Source organism: Scyliorhinus torazame, chromosome 7 (genome assembly GCF_047496885.1).
Source record: "Scyliorhinus torazame isolate Kashiwa2021f chromosome 7, sScyTor2.1, whole genome shotgun sequence".
NCBI lineage: Eukaryota > Metazoa > Chordata > Chondrichthyes > Carcharhiniformes > Scyliorhinidae > Scyliorhinus > Scyliorhinus torazame.
The window spans coordinates 94,136,060-94,153,764 of NC_092713.1; the positions used below are offsets into that span (position 1 = coordinate 94,136,060).

The 17,705-nt window shown below is 49.6% G+C and overlaps 1 protein-coding gene across 3 annotated transcripts in view; it reads left to right on the forward strand.

The window, feature by feature from the left end:
• The first annotated feature begins 16,276 nt into the window (after positions 1–16,276).
• The window catches only part of LOC140426386 (SERPINE1 mRNA-binding protein 1-like), a 75,358-nt gene continuing 73,929 nt past the window's right edge, over positions 16,277–17,705 (forward strand). The window contains exon 1 of one of the 3 annotated variants that reach the window (XM_072511082.1): positions 16,277–16,640. In XM_072511082.1, the coding sequence (XP_072367183.1) occupies positions 16,388–16,640 (253 nt within the window). In that variant the 5' untranslated portion in view covers positions 16,277–16,387. The remainder of the gene's footprint in view (positions 16,641–17,705) is intronic. The other 2 variants (XM_072511083.1, XM_072511084.1) reach the window with 2 other exon arrangements.

Genomic DNA, 17,705 nt, shown 5'->3' on the forward strand with positions numbered 1-17,705 from the left:
TCCTCTGGGCGATCACTGAGACTGCTGCGCCAGTATCCAACTCCATCTCAAGCGGGTGGCCATTGACCCGTACTGTCACCTTAATGGGGGCCACACTGGGAGCTGCAGGCAGTCGTCCTCCGTCTCCACATCCTCGGGAGTAGTCGCCGCATGTTCATCCATGTGGAAGGTACGGCCTCTGGGCTGGTCCCAGTTTCGGTCGAAACGACGGCGCCCCACAGGACCGCCGTCCGCGACGGGGTCGGCGCCTACAAGTCTGACACGGACATGGCTCCTTATCCATTGGCTCTGGAGAAGGCTCCCTTCAGGGAGGAATGTCCGACGGCCACTGGCGTCGGTCCGGATGTTGCCTCGCCCAAGGTACCGCAGGAGTGCAGGGGGACGTTTTCGGATGGAAGGGGTTGCGCCCCAAGGCATGCACTTCCATTCCCTGTAGCTCCTGTACTCCTCGCTCTCTCGGGACAATACTATTCGAATGGCCTGTTGAAAAGTCAATGTTGGCTCCGCTAACAACTTCCTCTGGGTGGCCGCATTGTTAATACCGCAAACCAAACAGACGCGTAACATTTCTGACATGGTCTCACCATAGTCACAGTACTCCGCAATCCTGCGTAGCCTGGATAGAAAATCAGCAAGGGATTCTCCAGGGGTCCTCTCAGCGGTATTAAACCGGTAACGCTGGACTATCGTGGACGGGGTTGGGTTAAAATGTTGCCCCACTATATTCACAAGTTCATCAAACGTTTTGGTGTCCGGCGCAGCTGGGTACGTAAGGCTCCTAATCACCCCAAACGTATGCAGGCCACAGGCAGTGAGCAATATGACCACCTGACACTCGTTTTCGGTGATATTGTTTGCCCGGAAATAGTAACACATCCGTTGTGTGTACTTGTTCCAGCTTTCCAGCGCAGCATCGAAAACATCAAAACGTCCGTACAGAGGCATAGAAAACAACTTCTAACCTGTATCCAACAAAAATCCAGGGAGGTGGCTTCAGCAGTGTAGACAGCTATTCACTTTAACCTTCGTCGCCAGTTTTGTAAAGGCCACGAAGAATCCAGCACGAGTTTTAAGGTACAAAGTAATAACATTTATTTACTATACCATATACACATAACAGTAGCAGTAACTTCCCTTGCTACATACTCCTTCCCGCTGGTTCCTGAACTGGCCAGCTTTATTTATACTAGGAGTTTACTAGTGGTTTCTCCGCCCCCCCCCCCCCTCATTGGGGAAGCTCATACTCCCACAGGATTGTGGGATAGTCATTAGTCCCCAGCCAATGGTAAGTAGGCAGGTTATAACAGCTGCCTAATCCCCCCCTCTGATAACCTTTCTTTTCGATGGGATGAACCTCTGTACTGTGTCCTCAATTACTCCCAGAAACTTCTGCCATTGCTGTTCTACTGTCTTTCCCACTAGGCTCTGCTCCCAGTCGATTTTCGTCAGTTCCTCCCTCATGCCCCTGTAGTTACCTTTATTTAACTGTAACACCTTTACATCTGATTCTGCCTTCTTTCTTTCAAATTGGAGATTGAATTCGACCATATTATGATCACTGCCTCCTAAGTGCTCCCTTACTTTAAGATCTTTAATCAAGGCTGGCTCATTACATAACACTAAGTCCAGAATGGCCTGTTCCCTCGTGGGCTCCATCGCAAGCTGTTCCAAAAAGCCCTCCTGTAAACATTCAATGAATTCCCTTTCCTTGGGTCCACTGGCAGCATTATTTACCCAGTCCACCTGCATATTGAAGTCCCCCATGATCACTGTGACCTTGCCTTTCTGACATGCACTTTCTATTTCGTGGTGCATTTTGTGCCCCCGGTCCTGACCGCTGTTGGGAAGCCTGTACTTAACTCCCATTATGGTTTTTTTGCCTTTGTGGTTCCTCAACTCTACCCACACCGACCCCACATCATCTGACCCTATGTCGTTTAGTGCTATTGATTTAATTTCATTCCTAATTAACAAGGCAACCCCGCCCCCTCTGCCCACCTCTCTGTCTTTTCGATAGGTTGTGAATCCCTGGATGTTTAAATGCCAGTCCTGAACCCCCTGCAACCATGTCTCTGTGATGCCTACCACATCATACCTGCCAGTCACAATCTGGGCCACAAGCTCATCTACCTTGTTCTGTACACTGCGCGCATTTAAATATAGCACTTTTAATTCTCTATTGACCGTCCCTTTCTGTTTTCTTAGTGTGGTGGACCTTGGTTTACTGAGCCTTTCCATACACTGTGTCATATTTTGTGGGATGGGGACTATCGTAACCTCTCCTGAGTTTTGTCGTTTCGTGCTTTTTTGTATTCCTAAGCAGCTACGCTTCCCACTGATTACTTCACCTCTTGGTTCCCTGACTTTCCCTTCCCCCCCCAATCTCTAGTTTAAAGTCCTAAATACCACCCTATTTACTCTTTTCGCCAGAACACTGGTCCCAGCTCGGTTCAGGTGGAGACCATCCCAACGATATAGGTTCCCCCGTCCCAAAACTGATGCCAGTGTCCCATGAAAAGGAACCGCTCTTTCCCACACAACTCTTTCAGCCACGTGTTAACTTCCCTTATTCTTGCCTGCCTATGCCAATTTGCACGTGGCTCGGGCAGTAATCCAGAGATTGTGACCCTTGAGGACCTGTTTTTTAATTTTAATCCTAGCTCTTTATAATCTCTAAACAGGTCCTCTTTCCTAGACTTGCCTATGTTGTTGGTACTGACATGGACCACAACAACTGGATCCTCCCTCTCCCTCTCCAGTATCCTTTCAAGCCGGTCAGAGATATCCCGCACCCTAGCACCGGGCAGGCAACATACCATGCGGGACTCTTTATCCTGCTCACAAAGGATACTATCTATCCCCCTGATAATAGAATCCCCTACAACTACAACTTGCCTATTTACTCCCTCCCCTTGAATGGCCTGCTGAACCATGGTGCCTTGGTCAGCTGACTCATCCTTCCTGCAGCCCTGTTCACCATCCACACAGGGAGCAAGTGCCTCATACCTGTTGGACAGAGTCAAGGGCTGAGGCTCCTGAGTTCCTGACTGCTGGTTCCCTTTACCTGCCTGACTTGCAGTCACATCCTGCTGTCCCTGGCCACTGGCAGGATTTAAACTACTTACTCTGACAGGTGTGACTGCCTCCTGAAACACAGTGTCCAGGTAAGTCTCCCCCTCCTGGATGTGCCTCAGTGTTTGAAGCTCAGACTCCAGCTCATCAACTCTGAGCCGAAGCTCTTCGAGCAGCCAACACTTACTGCAGATGTGGTCGCTGCAGCTCGCAATGGGATCTGCCAGCTCCCACATCAAGCAGCTCAAGCACATCCCCTGACCAGCCATCACTAATTAATTAATTAGTTTAATTTAAGTTTACGAGTTTAGCTGTGTTTTTAAAAAAATTTGGGGCAGATTTGCTATCAACCAATCCGATCACAGCTTCCCTCTGACGTCACTTTTGGAGAAAAAAAACTGGAAAACATATCTCACTATAAAAGGGATGAGGCACTCACACCCCGCCTCTTTCCACAGACCAACATCTACAGAGTGAGACAGAGCGTATCCTCAGCATCACACCCCAGCATGTGACTTAGAGCAAGGCTGGTTCAGTTAGACTGAGTTACTACATTTAGATTAGCAGAGAGTCAAACTCATTGAGAACTGTGCTAATAGTTCAATAAAACACATTGAACTCACTTCAAAGTCTGCAGCATCTTTTATTCAAAACTGCATCAAGTTTGTGTGATTCCAAATTACATAACCCAACATCCCTCACCTCTAATTATCTTATGCAAAACAGAAAATACTAGAATACTTGGGCTAGTTAGTACCCATGGGAGTACAGTGTCGTGTTGGGTGTTCCGATGCACAAATGATCCAAAACGGCTGTAGATGGTACAACTCTGTTTTATTGTCTTAAACAACGACAACTGCTGGCTGGGGTACGTGCTTCACCAGCTAACCTGTGGACCCAGCCCTATCACTATCTTGGTGAGGCGCTCAGCACATGGTCTATGGCTGAGTGGCACGCTGGGAGCTCTGTGCTCTGAGCTATCTCCTGGTAGAATGAGCGGGAACTGTGGTGTTCCCTGTTTTATAGTGCGTGTGCTCTCACTGGTGATTGGCTGCGATGTTGTGTGTGTGTTGGTTGGTTGGTCCAACTACCTGTCCATCAGTGTATGTGAGATTGCACCATGATATGCTGATGTGGATATCATGACAAGCATGTGTGTGCTGGTTGGTCCAACTACCTGTCCATCAGTGTGTGTGTGATTGCACCATGATATGCTGATGTGGATATCATGACATACAGAAATGTTAATGTTAGAGATAAATCAGAACAAGTAATTCCATTGTTATTGCAGGACTTTTACTATTGTTTAGGTGCTTGCCTTGTGCCTGCAAAAGAAACTGAGGAGGGCACTGCATTGTCTTTTTGTTGCAATCAAGGTCACTGCAAAACAAGTGGACCCAGGTAGTCTGCAATTACTGTTTCACCAGTTTTGTCTATATTAAATAAACCAACAGAGGTGATGTGGATTAATCTAATGCCACTAACAGCAACACAATCAATATTTACGTAAAAAATCTAATTAAACATCCAATTTCAAGACAACATTATCGGTGTTGTTAAGGTGCTCTATGCACTGCATAGGTCACTATACTGGTCACCGAGGGTTCAAGCCTACTGGTGAACACTGCATGTTCCCTTTCCAAGCCTATTTGGGGGTCAGACCAGACAACAACAACACCTTGGATGTATATACCACCTTTACCAAGAGACATTCCAAAACAAAATATGACACCCAGGCACAGACAGATATTTTAGGGCAGATGACTAAAAGCTTAATTAAAGAATGTGGTTTTAAGAGCTGTCTTAAAGGAGGAGAGTGAGGCAGAGTAAGGGCAGGGAATTCTAGGGCCTGGGCAGCTGAAGGCATAGAAACATGGAAAATATGTGCAGGAGTAGGCCATTCGGCCCTTCGAGCCTGCACCACCATTCAATATGATCATGGCTGTTCATGTAAATTCAGTATCCCACTCCCGCTTTCTCTCCATAACCCTTTGATCCCTTTAGCCGCAAGGGCCACGTCCAGCTCCCTCTTGAATATATCCAACAAACTGGCCCTAACCGCTTTCTGTGATAGAGAATTCCTCAAGTTCACAGACTAGTCAAGCAATAGCCTGACAAAAACATACCCTTAGAATTATACCTTACAAATAATGTCCCTGCCACCACCATCACTATCCCTGGGTATGCCCTGTCCCGCCACAGAGGGAGTTTCCATGGGAGTCCTCAACATTGACTCTGGACCCCATGAAATCTCATGATGATATTGGGTTAAACATGGGCAAGGAATCCTCCTGATTTACCATGTACTTTTTGACATGTCTCCCCTAGCTGATGAATCAGTATTCCTCCATGTTGAACACCGCTTGAAGGAAGCACTGGGTGTCGAACTTCAATGCCCACCGCCAAGAGTGGCCTGGTAGCAGCACTTCTGACTAAGCTGGTCAGGTCCTAAATGACCGAGCTGCTGGACTGGGTCTGTGGCTGCGGGAATCAACATAACAGAAACACATACTTGACCTCATCCTCACCAATGTGCCACGATCTTATCGAATAGTGGAGCAGGCTTGAGGGGCCAAATGGCCTACTTCTCCTATTTCAGAAGTTCATATAGAAACATAGAATTATAGAATTTACAGTGCAGAAGGAGGCCATTCGGCCCATCGAGTCTGCACCGGCGCCAGGAAAGAGCACCCTACTTAACCCCCACCTCCACCCCATCCCCGTATCCCAGGAAACCCCATTTAACTTTTTTTTTTTGGACACTAAGAGCAATTTATCACGGCCAATCCACCTAACCTGCACATCTTTGGACTGTGGGAGGAAACCGGAGCATCCGGAGGAAACCCACACCGACACTGGGACAACGTGCAGACTCCGCACAGACAGTGACCCAAGCCAGTCAAACCTGGGACCCTGGAGCTGTGAAGCAACTGTGCTAACCACTGTGCTACCATGCTGCCCTATGCTTGCAGCAGATGCATCTGTCCATGACCGTATCAGTAGGAGAGTCTGTTGCACAGTCCTTGTGGAGATCCCATCTTCATATTGATACCATCCATCATGTTGTGTGTGTCTACTAGTATGCTAAGTTGGATAGATTTGGAACAGACTTAGCAACTCCAGGCTGGCCATCCATGAAGCTCTGTGCACGATCAGCAGAACTGTAATCAACCACTTTAACCTCCTGGCCTGGCATATCCTCCACTCTACAATTATGATTAAGTGGGGGGGGGGGGGGGGGGGGCAGCACGGAGGCACAGTGAGTGGCACTGCTACCTCACGGCGCCGAGGTCCCAGGTTCGATCCCGGCTCTGGGTCACTGTCCGTGTGGAGTTTGCACATTCTCCCCGTGCCCGCGTGGGTTTCGCACCCACAACCCAAAGATGTGCAGGGTAGGTGGATTGGACACGCTAAATTGCCCCTCAATTGGAAAATAAATGAATTGGGTACTCTAAATTTATTTTTAAAAATGATTAAGCTGGGGATCAACCTTGGTTCAATTAATAATATGGTAGGGCGTGCCAGGAGCAGCACCAGGGACCTAAAAATTAGGTATCAACCTGGGGAAGCTACAACTCGGGACTATTTGCATGTCAAACAGCATAAGCAGCATTCAACAGACCGAACTAAGCAATCCCACAACCAATGGATCAGATCTAAACTCTGCAGTCCTGCCACATCCAGTTGTGAATGGTGGTGGACAGTTAAACAACTAACAGGAGGTGGAAACTCCACAAATATCCCCATCTTTTTTTCTGTAAAATATTTTATTAAGGCATTTGTGATTTTATAACTGTAAAGTAAACCATATACAACCAACTATAAACATAGCGCAACAATCCTCTACCTCCCTCACAGGTCCCACCTTCCTAAAACCGTAATCTAGATTAACCCCTCCCCCCTGCTGGCTGTTAATTTTCTCTAAAGAAGTCGACAAACGGCTGCCACCTCCGGACGAATCCTAACATTGACCCTCTCAGGGCAAACTTGATTTTCTCATGACTGGGAAAGCTCGCTATGTCATTGACCCAGGTCTCTGATTTTGGGGGCTTCGAGTCCCTCCATGCTAACAGTATCCGTCTCCGGGCTACCAGGGAGGCAAAGGCCAAGACGTCGGCCTCTCTCGCCCCCTAGGTTCCTGGGTCTTCCAACACTCCGAAAACCGCCACCTCTGGATTCGGTGCCACCCTTGTTTTTAACACCATGGACATGACATCTGCAAACCCCTGCCAGAATCCGCTAAGCTTCGAACAAGCCCAAAACATGTGGACATGGTTCGCTGGCCCTTCCGCGCACCTTGCACACCTGTCTTCTATCCCAACAAACTTGCTCATCCAGGCCACCGTCACGTGTGCCCAGTGAACGACCTTAACTTGTATCTGGCTGAGCCTGGCGCATGATGTGGTCGTATTGACCCTGCTTAACGCATCCGCCCAGAGACCGGCCTCTATCTTTACCCCTAACTCCTCCTCTCATTTGTGCTTTAGCTCCTCTGTCTGCGTTTCCTCTGACTCCATGAGATGTTTATAGATATCCGAGACCTTCCCCTCTCCCACCCATACTCTAGAAATCTCACCCATACTCTAGAAATGATCCTATCTTGTATCCCATGTGGCGGTAAGAGCGGGAAGGTTGGAACCTGCCTTCGCAAAAAGTCCCGAATCTACAGATATCTAAATCTATTCCCTCCCGTCAACTCAAACTTCTCCTCTAACTCCCTCAAACCGGGGAAGCTCCCATCTATAAACAAATCTCCCATCCTCCCGATCCCTGCTCTCTGCCATCCCCGAAACCCTCCATCTAGTCTCTCTGGGGCAAACCGATGGTTGCTACAGATTGGTGCCCAAACCGATGCTGCCTCCGCCCTCATGTTTCCTCCACAGCCCCCAGACTCTCAGGGCCGCCACTACCACCTGGCTTGTGGAGTATCGGGCCGGCGAGAACGGCAGAGGTGCTGTGATCAATGCCCCAAAACTCGTGTCCTTACAAGATGCTGCCTCTACTCGCTCCCATACCGACCCCTCCCCACTACCCACTTCCTAATCATGGCTATATTTGCCACCTAGTAATAGTTGCTAAAGTTCGGCTGCTCCAGCATCACCTTCTTCACTGGTGGGGTTTTACCCGCCCACACAAAACCATAGATCACCTTATTTACCCGCTTGAAAAAGGCCTTTGGGGACTTCCGGTTGCGGCGATGCACTGCTAAGCCACACGTTTCGGCAGCTCCCGTTCTAACGGACCTTTGGGCTCTTTTCGGGAGCCCCAGCGGAATCTTTTCAGCCAAAACCCAGTGTGGGGTGACGAAGAAAGGTCCCCCCCACCCCCGTGTGTGTATGGAAAAGACCAGAGGTAGTGGCCAGATTGCGAAGGATCCTTTGGAGAAGCGGCAGAGAAGAGAAGGGAGAAGCAAAATGGCGGCGGATGGAGCCCAGACGACATGGGGCCCGGACCAGCAGGAATTCCTCTGACTATGTGTGGAGGAACTAAAGAAGGAGGTGCTGGCGCCGATGTTATTGGCAATCGAGGGACTGAAGGAAACAAAAAAGGTCCAGGCGATAGAGCTCCGTGGAGTGAAGGCAAAGGCAGCCGAAAATGAGGATGAGATACAGGGCCTGGTGGTAAAAACGGAGACGCATGAGGCGCTACATAAGAGGTGCATCGAAAGGCTGGAAGCCCTGGAGAATAGCTCGAGGAGGAAGAACCTACAGATTCTAGGTCTCTCCGAAGGAACAGAGGGAGCTGATGTTGGGGCTTGTGTGAGCACGATGCTCCATACGCTAATGGGAGCTGAGGCCCGAACGGGCCCCCTGGAGGTGGAAGGAGCGTACCGGGTCCTTGTGAGAAGACCAAAGGCGGGTGAAATACCAAGGGCGATAGTGGTGAGATTTCACCGCTTCACGGACAGAGAGGCTGTCTTGAGCTGGGCCAAGAAGGTACGGAGTAGCAGGTGGGAGAATGCGGTGATACCGCATCAGGACTGGAGTGCGGAGGTGGCGAGAAGGAGGGCGAGCTTTAATCGGGCCGAGGCGGTGCTTCCCAGGAAGAAAATAAAATTCTGGATGCTGCAGCCGGCGCGATTGTGGGTCACGCATCAGGGCAAGCACTACGACTTTGAAACGGCGGATGAGGCATGGACCTTCATTCAAGAAGAGAAACTGGACTAGAACTGAGAGTTTGAGGTTGGGGGTGGTGCAGAAATGTAAAGTGGGAAATGGGAGGTTTATTATATAGTAACATTAGATGGGGAATTTCTCTCCCCTTGATGGGGGGGGCACGAAGAAATGTGGGCGCCGGTGGGAAAAAGGGACAGAGAGGGGGAGGGGGAATGAAGGAGCTGCGCCATAGGGGGCGGGGCCGATAGTATAAATAAGCTGGCCAGTTCAGGAACCAGCAGGAAGGAGGAGGTAGCAAGGGAAGTTACTGCTACTGTTATGTATATATTGTTATAGTAAATAAACGTTATTATTTTGTATCCTTAAAACTCGTGCTGGATTCTTCGTGGCCCTTACAAAACTGGCGACGAGGGTTAAAGTGAATAGCGTCTACACTGCTGAAGCCACCTCCCTGGATTTTTGTTGGATACAGGTTGGAAGTTGTTTTCTATATTACCATGCCTCTGTACGGACGTTTGGATGTTTTTGATGCTGCGCTGGAAAGCTGGAACCAGTACACCCAACGGATGCGTTACTATTTCCGGGCAAACAATATCACTGAAAAGGAGCGCCAGGTGGTCATATTGCTCACCGCCTGCGGGCCGCATACGTTTGGGGTGATTAGGAGCCTTACGTACCCAGCTGCGCCGGACACCAAAACGTTTGACGAACTTGTGAATATAGTGGGGCAACACTTTAACCCAACCTCGTCCACGATAGTCCAGCGTTACCGGTTTAATACCGCTGAGAGGACCCCTGGAGAAACCCTTGCCGATTTTTTTTTTTTTTTTTTTTTTTTTTTTTTTTTTTTTTTTTTTTTTTTTTAAATCCAGGCTACGCGGGATTGCGGAATACTGTGACTATGGCGAGACCTTGTCAGAAATGTTACGCGACCGTTTGGTTTGCAGTATTAACAATGCAGCAACCCAGAGAAAGTTGTTAGCGGAGCCAACATTGACTTTTCAACAGGCAATACAAATAGTCTTGTCCCGAGAGAGCGCAGAGCGAGGAGTACAGGAGCTACAGGGAATGGAAGTGCATGCCTTGGGGCGCAACCCTTTCCGCCCAAAAACGTCCTCCCGCACTCCTGCGGTACCTTGGGCGAGGCAACGACCGGACCGACGCCAGTGGCCATTGGACATTCCTCCCCGAAGGGAGCCTTCTCCAGAGCCAATGGATGAGGAGCCATGTTCGTGTCAGACTTGTAGGCGCCGACCCCGTCGCGGACGGCGGTCCTGGGGACGCCAGAGGCGCCGTCGTTCCCACCGAAACTGGGACCAGCCCAGAGGCCGTACCTTCCATGTGGATGAACCTGCGGCGACCACTCCTGAGGACGTGGAGACGGAGGACGACTGCCTGCAGCTGCATTGTGTGGCAGCTCCCCGTGTGGCCCCCATTAAGGTGACGGTACGGGTCAATGGCCACCCGCTGGAGATGGAGTTGGATACTGGAGCAGCAGTCTCCGTGATCGCCCAGAGGACATTCGACCGCATCAAGCAGGGTATACAGACCCTTACGTTAACTGTCTTACAGGCCAGGTTGGCCACCTACACTGGGGAACCACAGGACATTGCAGGAACTACAATGACCCCTGTTGTCTATGGATGCCAGGAGGGGCGTTTCCCACTTATCGTAGTGCGTGGCCATGGGCCCAGCCTGTTGGGTCGGGACTGGTTGCGCCATTTGCGGTTGCAATGGCAGCACATCCTCCAAACAGTTTCTGGAGGGTTGACTGAGGTGCTAGGACGATACCCAGAGGTATTCCAGCCTGGTTTGGGGAAAATAAAAGGGGCCGTAGCCCGTATCCAAGTTGAACCAGGAGCCACGCCGCACTATGTCCGGGCGCGCCCAGTGCCTTACGCCTTGCTCGAGAAGGTAGAAGGGGAGCTCACTCGTTTGGAGAGTTTGGGTATTATCAGGCCCGTCCGTTTTGCTGACTGGGCAGCACCAATTGTACCTGTAATGAAGCCAGATGCCACAGTTCGCTTGTGTGGCGACTACAAACTTACAGTGAATACGGTTTCCCGACTCGACCGATATCCAATGCCTCGCATAGAGGATCTCTACGCGAAACTTGCAGGTGGACTCTCGTTCACAAAATTAGATATGAGTCACGCCTACCTGCAGTTGGAGCTGGACCCTGCCTCCCGACCATATGTAACAATTAACACACCGGGGCATGTATGAATATACACTGTTGCCCTTTGGAGTATCCTCTGCCTGCGCAATTTTTCAACGTGTTATGGAGGGCATTTTGAGAGGTTTACCATGTGTGGCTGTCTACCTAGATGACGTGTTGATTACAGGGACGTCGGAGCAAGAGCATTTGGAAAATCTGGAGGCTGTCCTTAGACGCCTTTCGGAGGCTGGAGTCCGTTTACGTCACACACAGTGCGTATTTCAGGCAAAAGAAGTAGTCTACCTAGGTTATCGGGTGGACCGCGAGGGTCTGCACCCTGTCGCAGAGACGGTGCGTGCAATTCAACATGCCCCCACCCCGACTGACACTTCGCATCTTCGTTCTTTTCTCGGTCTCGTAAACTATTACGGGAAGTTCCTCCCCAATCTGGCAACTACGCTGGCCCCCTTGCACCTGCTGCTAAAGAAAAATCACACCTGGGTTTGGGGTCAGCTGCAAGAAACCACTTTCCGGCGGGTAAAACAACAATTGTCGTCGTCTGGGTTACTAACCCACTATGATCCGGGAAAGCCTTTGCTCGTCACATGTGATGCATCCCCGAATGGTATTGGGGCTGTCCTGTCCCACAAGATGGAGAACGGGGCCGAGCGACTGATAGCTTTCGCCTCCCGCACATTGACTGCAGCGGAGAAAAAGTACGCGCAGATTGAGAAGGAGGGCCTGGCAGTGGTTTTCGCGGTGAAACGCTTCCACCAGTATGTGTACGGCCGCCATTTCACTATCGTGACTGATCATATGCCCCTGCTGGGACTCTTCAGAGAGGCTAAGCCAATACCGCCCACTGCTTCTGCGCGGATCCAGCGCTGGGCTTTGTTGCTTGCTGCATATGAGTATTCTCTGGAGCACAAACCAGGTACGCAGATAGCAAATGCCGACGCACTGAGCCGATTGCCTTTATCGACCGGCCCCATGTCGACCCCCACGACCGGTGAGGTGGTTGCAACCCTAAATTTTATGGACACCTTGCCTGTCACGGCATCACAGATCCGTGAGTGGACCCAGACGGAGCCAGTCTTGTCAAAGGTTCGGCACATAGTCCTGTATGGTGGGCAGCATAGACACCTCCCAGGCGAGTTGCGGGCACTTTCCTCCAAGCTGTCAGAGTTCAGCGTGGAAGACGGCATCCTCTTGTGGGGGACGCGTGTGGTTGTCCCGGAAAAAGGAGCTGATATTATCAGACTTGCACAACGGGCATCCAGGCGTGACCAAGATGAAAATGTTGCCCCGGAGTTATGTCTGGTGGCCAGGCCTCGACACCGACATTGAGAAGGTGGCCCAAAACTGCTCCATTTGCCAGGAGCATCAGAAGCTTCTGCCGGCCGCGCCTCTACATCACTGGGAATGGCCAGGGCGGCCTTGGGCACGCTTACATGCAGATTTCGCAGGCCCTTTTCAGGGATTCATGTTCCTTCTACTAATTGACGCCCAGTCCAAATGGCTGGAGGTGCATAAGATGCAGGGGACAACGTCCTGCGCAACAATTGAAAAGATGCGTTTATCATTTAGTACGCATGGCCTCCCCGAGGTGCTGGTCACGGATAATGGCACTCCATTCACGAGTGAGGAGTTTGCTAGGTTTACAAAGATGAACGGCATCCGCCATATCCGCACTGCCCCTTACCACCCGGCTTCAAATGGGTTGGCAGAGCGTGCAGTGCAAACATTCAAAAGAGGCCTAAAGAAGCAGTCTTCCAGATCAATGGACACGAGACTGGCTCGCTTTTTGTTTACGTACAGGACCACCCCCATGCAGTGACTGGGGTAGCTCCCGCAGAACTCCTAATGGGCCGAAGACTTCACACCCGCCTTAGTATGGTCTTCCCGGACATTGGCGCAAAAGTACGCCGCACACAAGAACGGCAGGGACAGGGATTGTCTCGGCATCGTCCAATTCGGCAGTTTGCGCCCGGTGACCCAGTATTCGTGCGGAATTTTGCTGGTGGTGCCCAATGGGTTCCTGGTGTAATCTTTCGCCAAACGGGCCCTATATCTTACCAAGTGCAAGCCCAGGGTCGTCTCCAGCGAAAACATGTAGACCACGTCCGGTCCAGAAGATCATCCCCTCAAAAGATTCCCCGCCCCTGGAGCTCATTTCAACAGCCGCAAAGACCAGAGACAAGGGAAGGTAGTCCTCAAAATCTTCCACTGGTGCCTCACTCGAAGCCTGCGCAGGTCGTTACGGGACCGAATGGAGATAGAGACGCTGACATGACGGAGGCAGCAGACTCTGACTCCGAGATGGAGACACAGGATGAATCAGAGGGGGAATCCTCGGGTCCACAGGCCGTGGATGTACAACCGCGCCGTTCATCACGGAAGCGCCGGTCTCCGTCTCGTTACACGCCGCCTGATCCAGCGCCGCGTTTGACGCCTTCCTTCGCCAGGGTCTTCGGTGGATTCCTTGGACTTTGGGGGGGAGGGATGTTATAACCTGCCTACTTACGATTGTCTGGGGACTAATGACTATCCCACAATCCTATGGGAGTATGAACTTCCCCAATGAGGGGGGCAGAGAAACTCCTAGTATAAATAAGCTGGCCAGTTCAGGAACCAGCAGGAAGGAGAAGGTAGCAAGGGAAGTTACTGCTACTGTTATGTATATATTATTATAGTAAATACACGTTATTATTTTGTATCCTTAAAACTCGTGCTGGATTCTTTGTGGCCCTTACAAAACTCCCCATCGGTCTACTCTCTATCATTAGTAAGATGATGAAAGGGGTCATCAACAGCGCTATCAAGCGGCACTTACTCAGCAATAATCTGCTCACTGACACTCTGTTTGGGTTCCACCAGAATCACTCAGCCCCTGACCTCATTACCGCCTTGGATGAAACCTGGATACAAGAGCTAAAAGAGTTGGGCGGCATGGTGGCACAGTGGTTAGCAGTGCTACATCACAGCGCCAGGGACCCGGGTTCGATTCCGACCTCTGATGACTGTCTATATGGAGTTTGCACTTTCTCCCCGTGTCCGCATGGGTTTCCTCCCATAGTCCATATTAGGTGGATTGGCTGTGCTAAATTGGCCCTAGCTGGAATTACGGGGATAGTGTGGGGTTTGGGCCAAGGGAGGATATCCTTTCAGAGGTTCAGTGTAAATTCAATGGCCTGAATGACCTCCTTCTGCACTGTAGGGATTCTATGAAGAGGTGATGTGAGAGTAACTGTCCTTGACATAAAATTTGACCAAGTGTGGCATCAAGGAGTCCGAGCAAAACTGGAGTCAGTGGGAAACAAGAGGATAACTCTGCTGGTTGGAGTCGTACCTGGCACAAAGGAAGATGGTTGTGATTGTTGGACGTCAATCATCTCTGTTCCAGGGCATTGCTGCAGAAGTTCCTCCGGGTAGCATCCTAGGCCCAACCATCTTTACCTACTGCATCAATAACCTTCCTTCCATCATAAGGTTAGAAGTGGGAATGTTCGTTGATGAATGTTCAGCACCATTTGCGACTTCTCAGATATTTAAGCAAGATCTGGACAATATCCAGGCTTGGGCTGACGATTGGCAAGTAACATTTAAGCATAAGAGAGAATCTAATTATCGCCCCTTGACATTCAATGGCATTACCAAAGCAGAATCTCCCACTACCATTTCTTGGGTTACTATTGACCACAAAAAAACTGGATGATTTATACAAATATTGTAGATACAAGAGCAAGTCAGAGGCTAGGAGGCCTGCGGCAGTAACCCACCTTCTGACTCCCCAAAGCATTTCTGCCTTCTACAAAACACAAGTCAGGAGTTTAATGGAATTCTCGCCACTTGCCTAGATGTGTGTAGCTCCAACAGTACTCAAGACACTTGACACCATTTAGAACAAAGCAGCCTGCGTGACTGGTACCACAAACATTCACTCCCTCCATGCTGCACATTGGTAGCTGTGGTGAAACCAGTGTTGTATTGTGCTGCCACAGTATTACGTGTTGTACAGTATTGCCACTATATTACATGTTGTACGGTTTTGGCTCTGCCCATGGCTCCTCCCCCTAGGGCCTGGGTATATAGGCTGCCGACCTTTCACACTGCCTCATTCTGGGGCACACTGCCAGTTTTGTTGTAAGTCAATTAAAGCCATAGTTAATTCACTCTGCATACCAGCAGCAGTGTGCATCATCTACAGGATGCACTGCAGGAACTCAGCAAGTCTCCTGAGACAGCACCTACAAAACACACAGCTGCTACCATTTAGGACAAGGGCAGTAGACACATGGCAACATCATCACCTGGAAGTTTCCCTTCAAGCCACACACTATCCTGACTTTGAACTATATCGCTGTTCTTTCACTGTCACTGGATCAATATCTTGGAACTCTCTTCCTAACAGCACCATGTACCTACACCACATGGATTGCAGCGGTTTCAGAAGGCAGCTCACCGCCACCTTCTCAAGGGCAATTCAATATGGGCAATAAATGTTGACGTAGTCAGTGAAGTCCATATCCCATGAATGAATTAAAAAATAACTAAAAACAGCAGAAAATGCTGTCAAATACTCAATTTTTAATCAGAATTCTGATGAAAGGTAATTGACTAAACGTTTTTTTCTGTTTCCTGACCTGTTAACTATTAACAGCATTTTTTTTTTGTACAATTTCTGGTATGCACAGTTTTAAAAATTATTTGTAAGGTGCATCGCAGATTCGGCTGCTGGGGTCCACCTGTTTTGCACTAGGCTTCATTGGCACCATGTATCACTGGGTTTGCAACAAGAGGGAGCAGGCAGTGTACGCTGGGAATTGTGGTCTTCCCCTCGCAAGCGCAGGGGGAAGCGACCAAAGGAAAATACTACATTTCCCAGCAGGCATCGCGAGGGTTCTAGTCTGTCCCGGATGGCGCGGCCCATCATGCAGCGCGAGCAAGAAGACCGTCTCTAACCGGCCATTTTGAGGCTGATCAGAGCGTTTTTTGTAGCCTTGTAGCATCCGAGGAGAATCCACACTTAAGGGGGCCCATCATGCCCGGGAACTTACAGGAAGGCTTCGGCTGCGTCGTGACCAATCGGTTCGACCAACTATTTGACGATGAGTCCGATCCGTTCGAGATTTTAAAGGAGGCTGAAATCAAGAAAGACAAGAAGGAGAAAGACAACAAGACGGCTGCGTCCAAACAGCAGCCCAAGAAGGAATCTCAGAAGGACCGGAAAGTACCCGTAACGTCCAGCGACATTAAACCGGAGTCCCAGGCTCCTGTGACCTTGAGAAAAGAAGGTATTGGCACATCTGCGGGACTGCTCTTATTGCATGCATTAATCGGCGGAGGGGTGGGTTGGTGATGGGGAAAGGTGTTGCGGTTGTTTTAATTTTATTACTTGATGTCAGCCGATAACGTGGTTGGGAATCGCGAAGAACTGACCATTGCAAGATATTCCCGAGCATTATTCCTGCACTCCCGAGTTGGGCTTCTCCCTTCGGGCTGGGCCTTTGCCTGAGTGGAGAGATTGGCGGGGTGGTGATCGGGAGGGATTGTCCCTGCAAATCCGCGTGTTTCAGCTTCACCCTCAAAACTGTTGCTCAATGCACACCAGTGAGGCACGTTTGAATCCCTTCACGTCTCGCAATATTTTGAGAGACGAAGCGTTGGTTTTTAAGAATGCAACTTGTTTAAAACAATTTAACGCTGTGCTTTCAGTTTCCGTCGTCACTCATGGCAGAGCAACAGGCTTGGAGTGATCACTGGGTGATACCTCTTCACGCCTCTTTTCTCGCAGACGTTAAACCCACCTTTTTATTTGCCGTGTACTAAGTCTATATGTCTTAAAACAGTATTTTAAATGAGTAATTTAAGTGTGGTTCATGCAGGTGGAGTCTGCATGTCTATAGTTTGTAGACACATCCTACTTTGCACGCTAGCTTGCAAACCAGAGAAGCACGTGGGGTGTGGAGCTTCGATCAGTTCGATTTGGGCAGAAGTGAGCATTTGGGTGTCGCCCAAAATCTTCCACATTTTGACGTGCTGTTGTTTGGTTCCAAATACAATAAAACTTTTTGCTGTAGGGACTTCAGTGCAATGGCCTCCATCTTGTGTCTCAGCGACCATGTTTTCTCCTCTAGTTTCTAGTGTGCTTTATATTGATGTTTTTTCGTGGAACTCAGTTTTGACCTTTCTATGTTAGAACGTACATCCCTTCAATCTTGAGCCTGTCCCACAATAAGTCAGGTTTTAAAAATTGTACTTTAAATTAACGTTTGAATATATGATGCATTGATCATGGGTAATCTGTCATCTAGTATGATTCACAATGCAGTGTCAATACTAATTGTGTTTGTTGGATT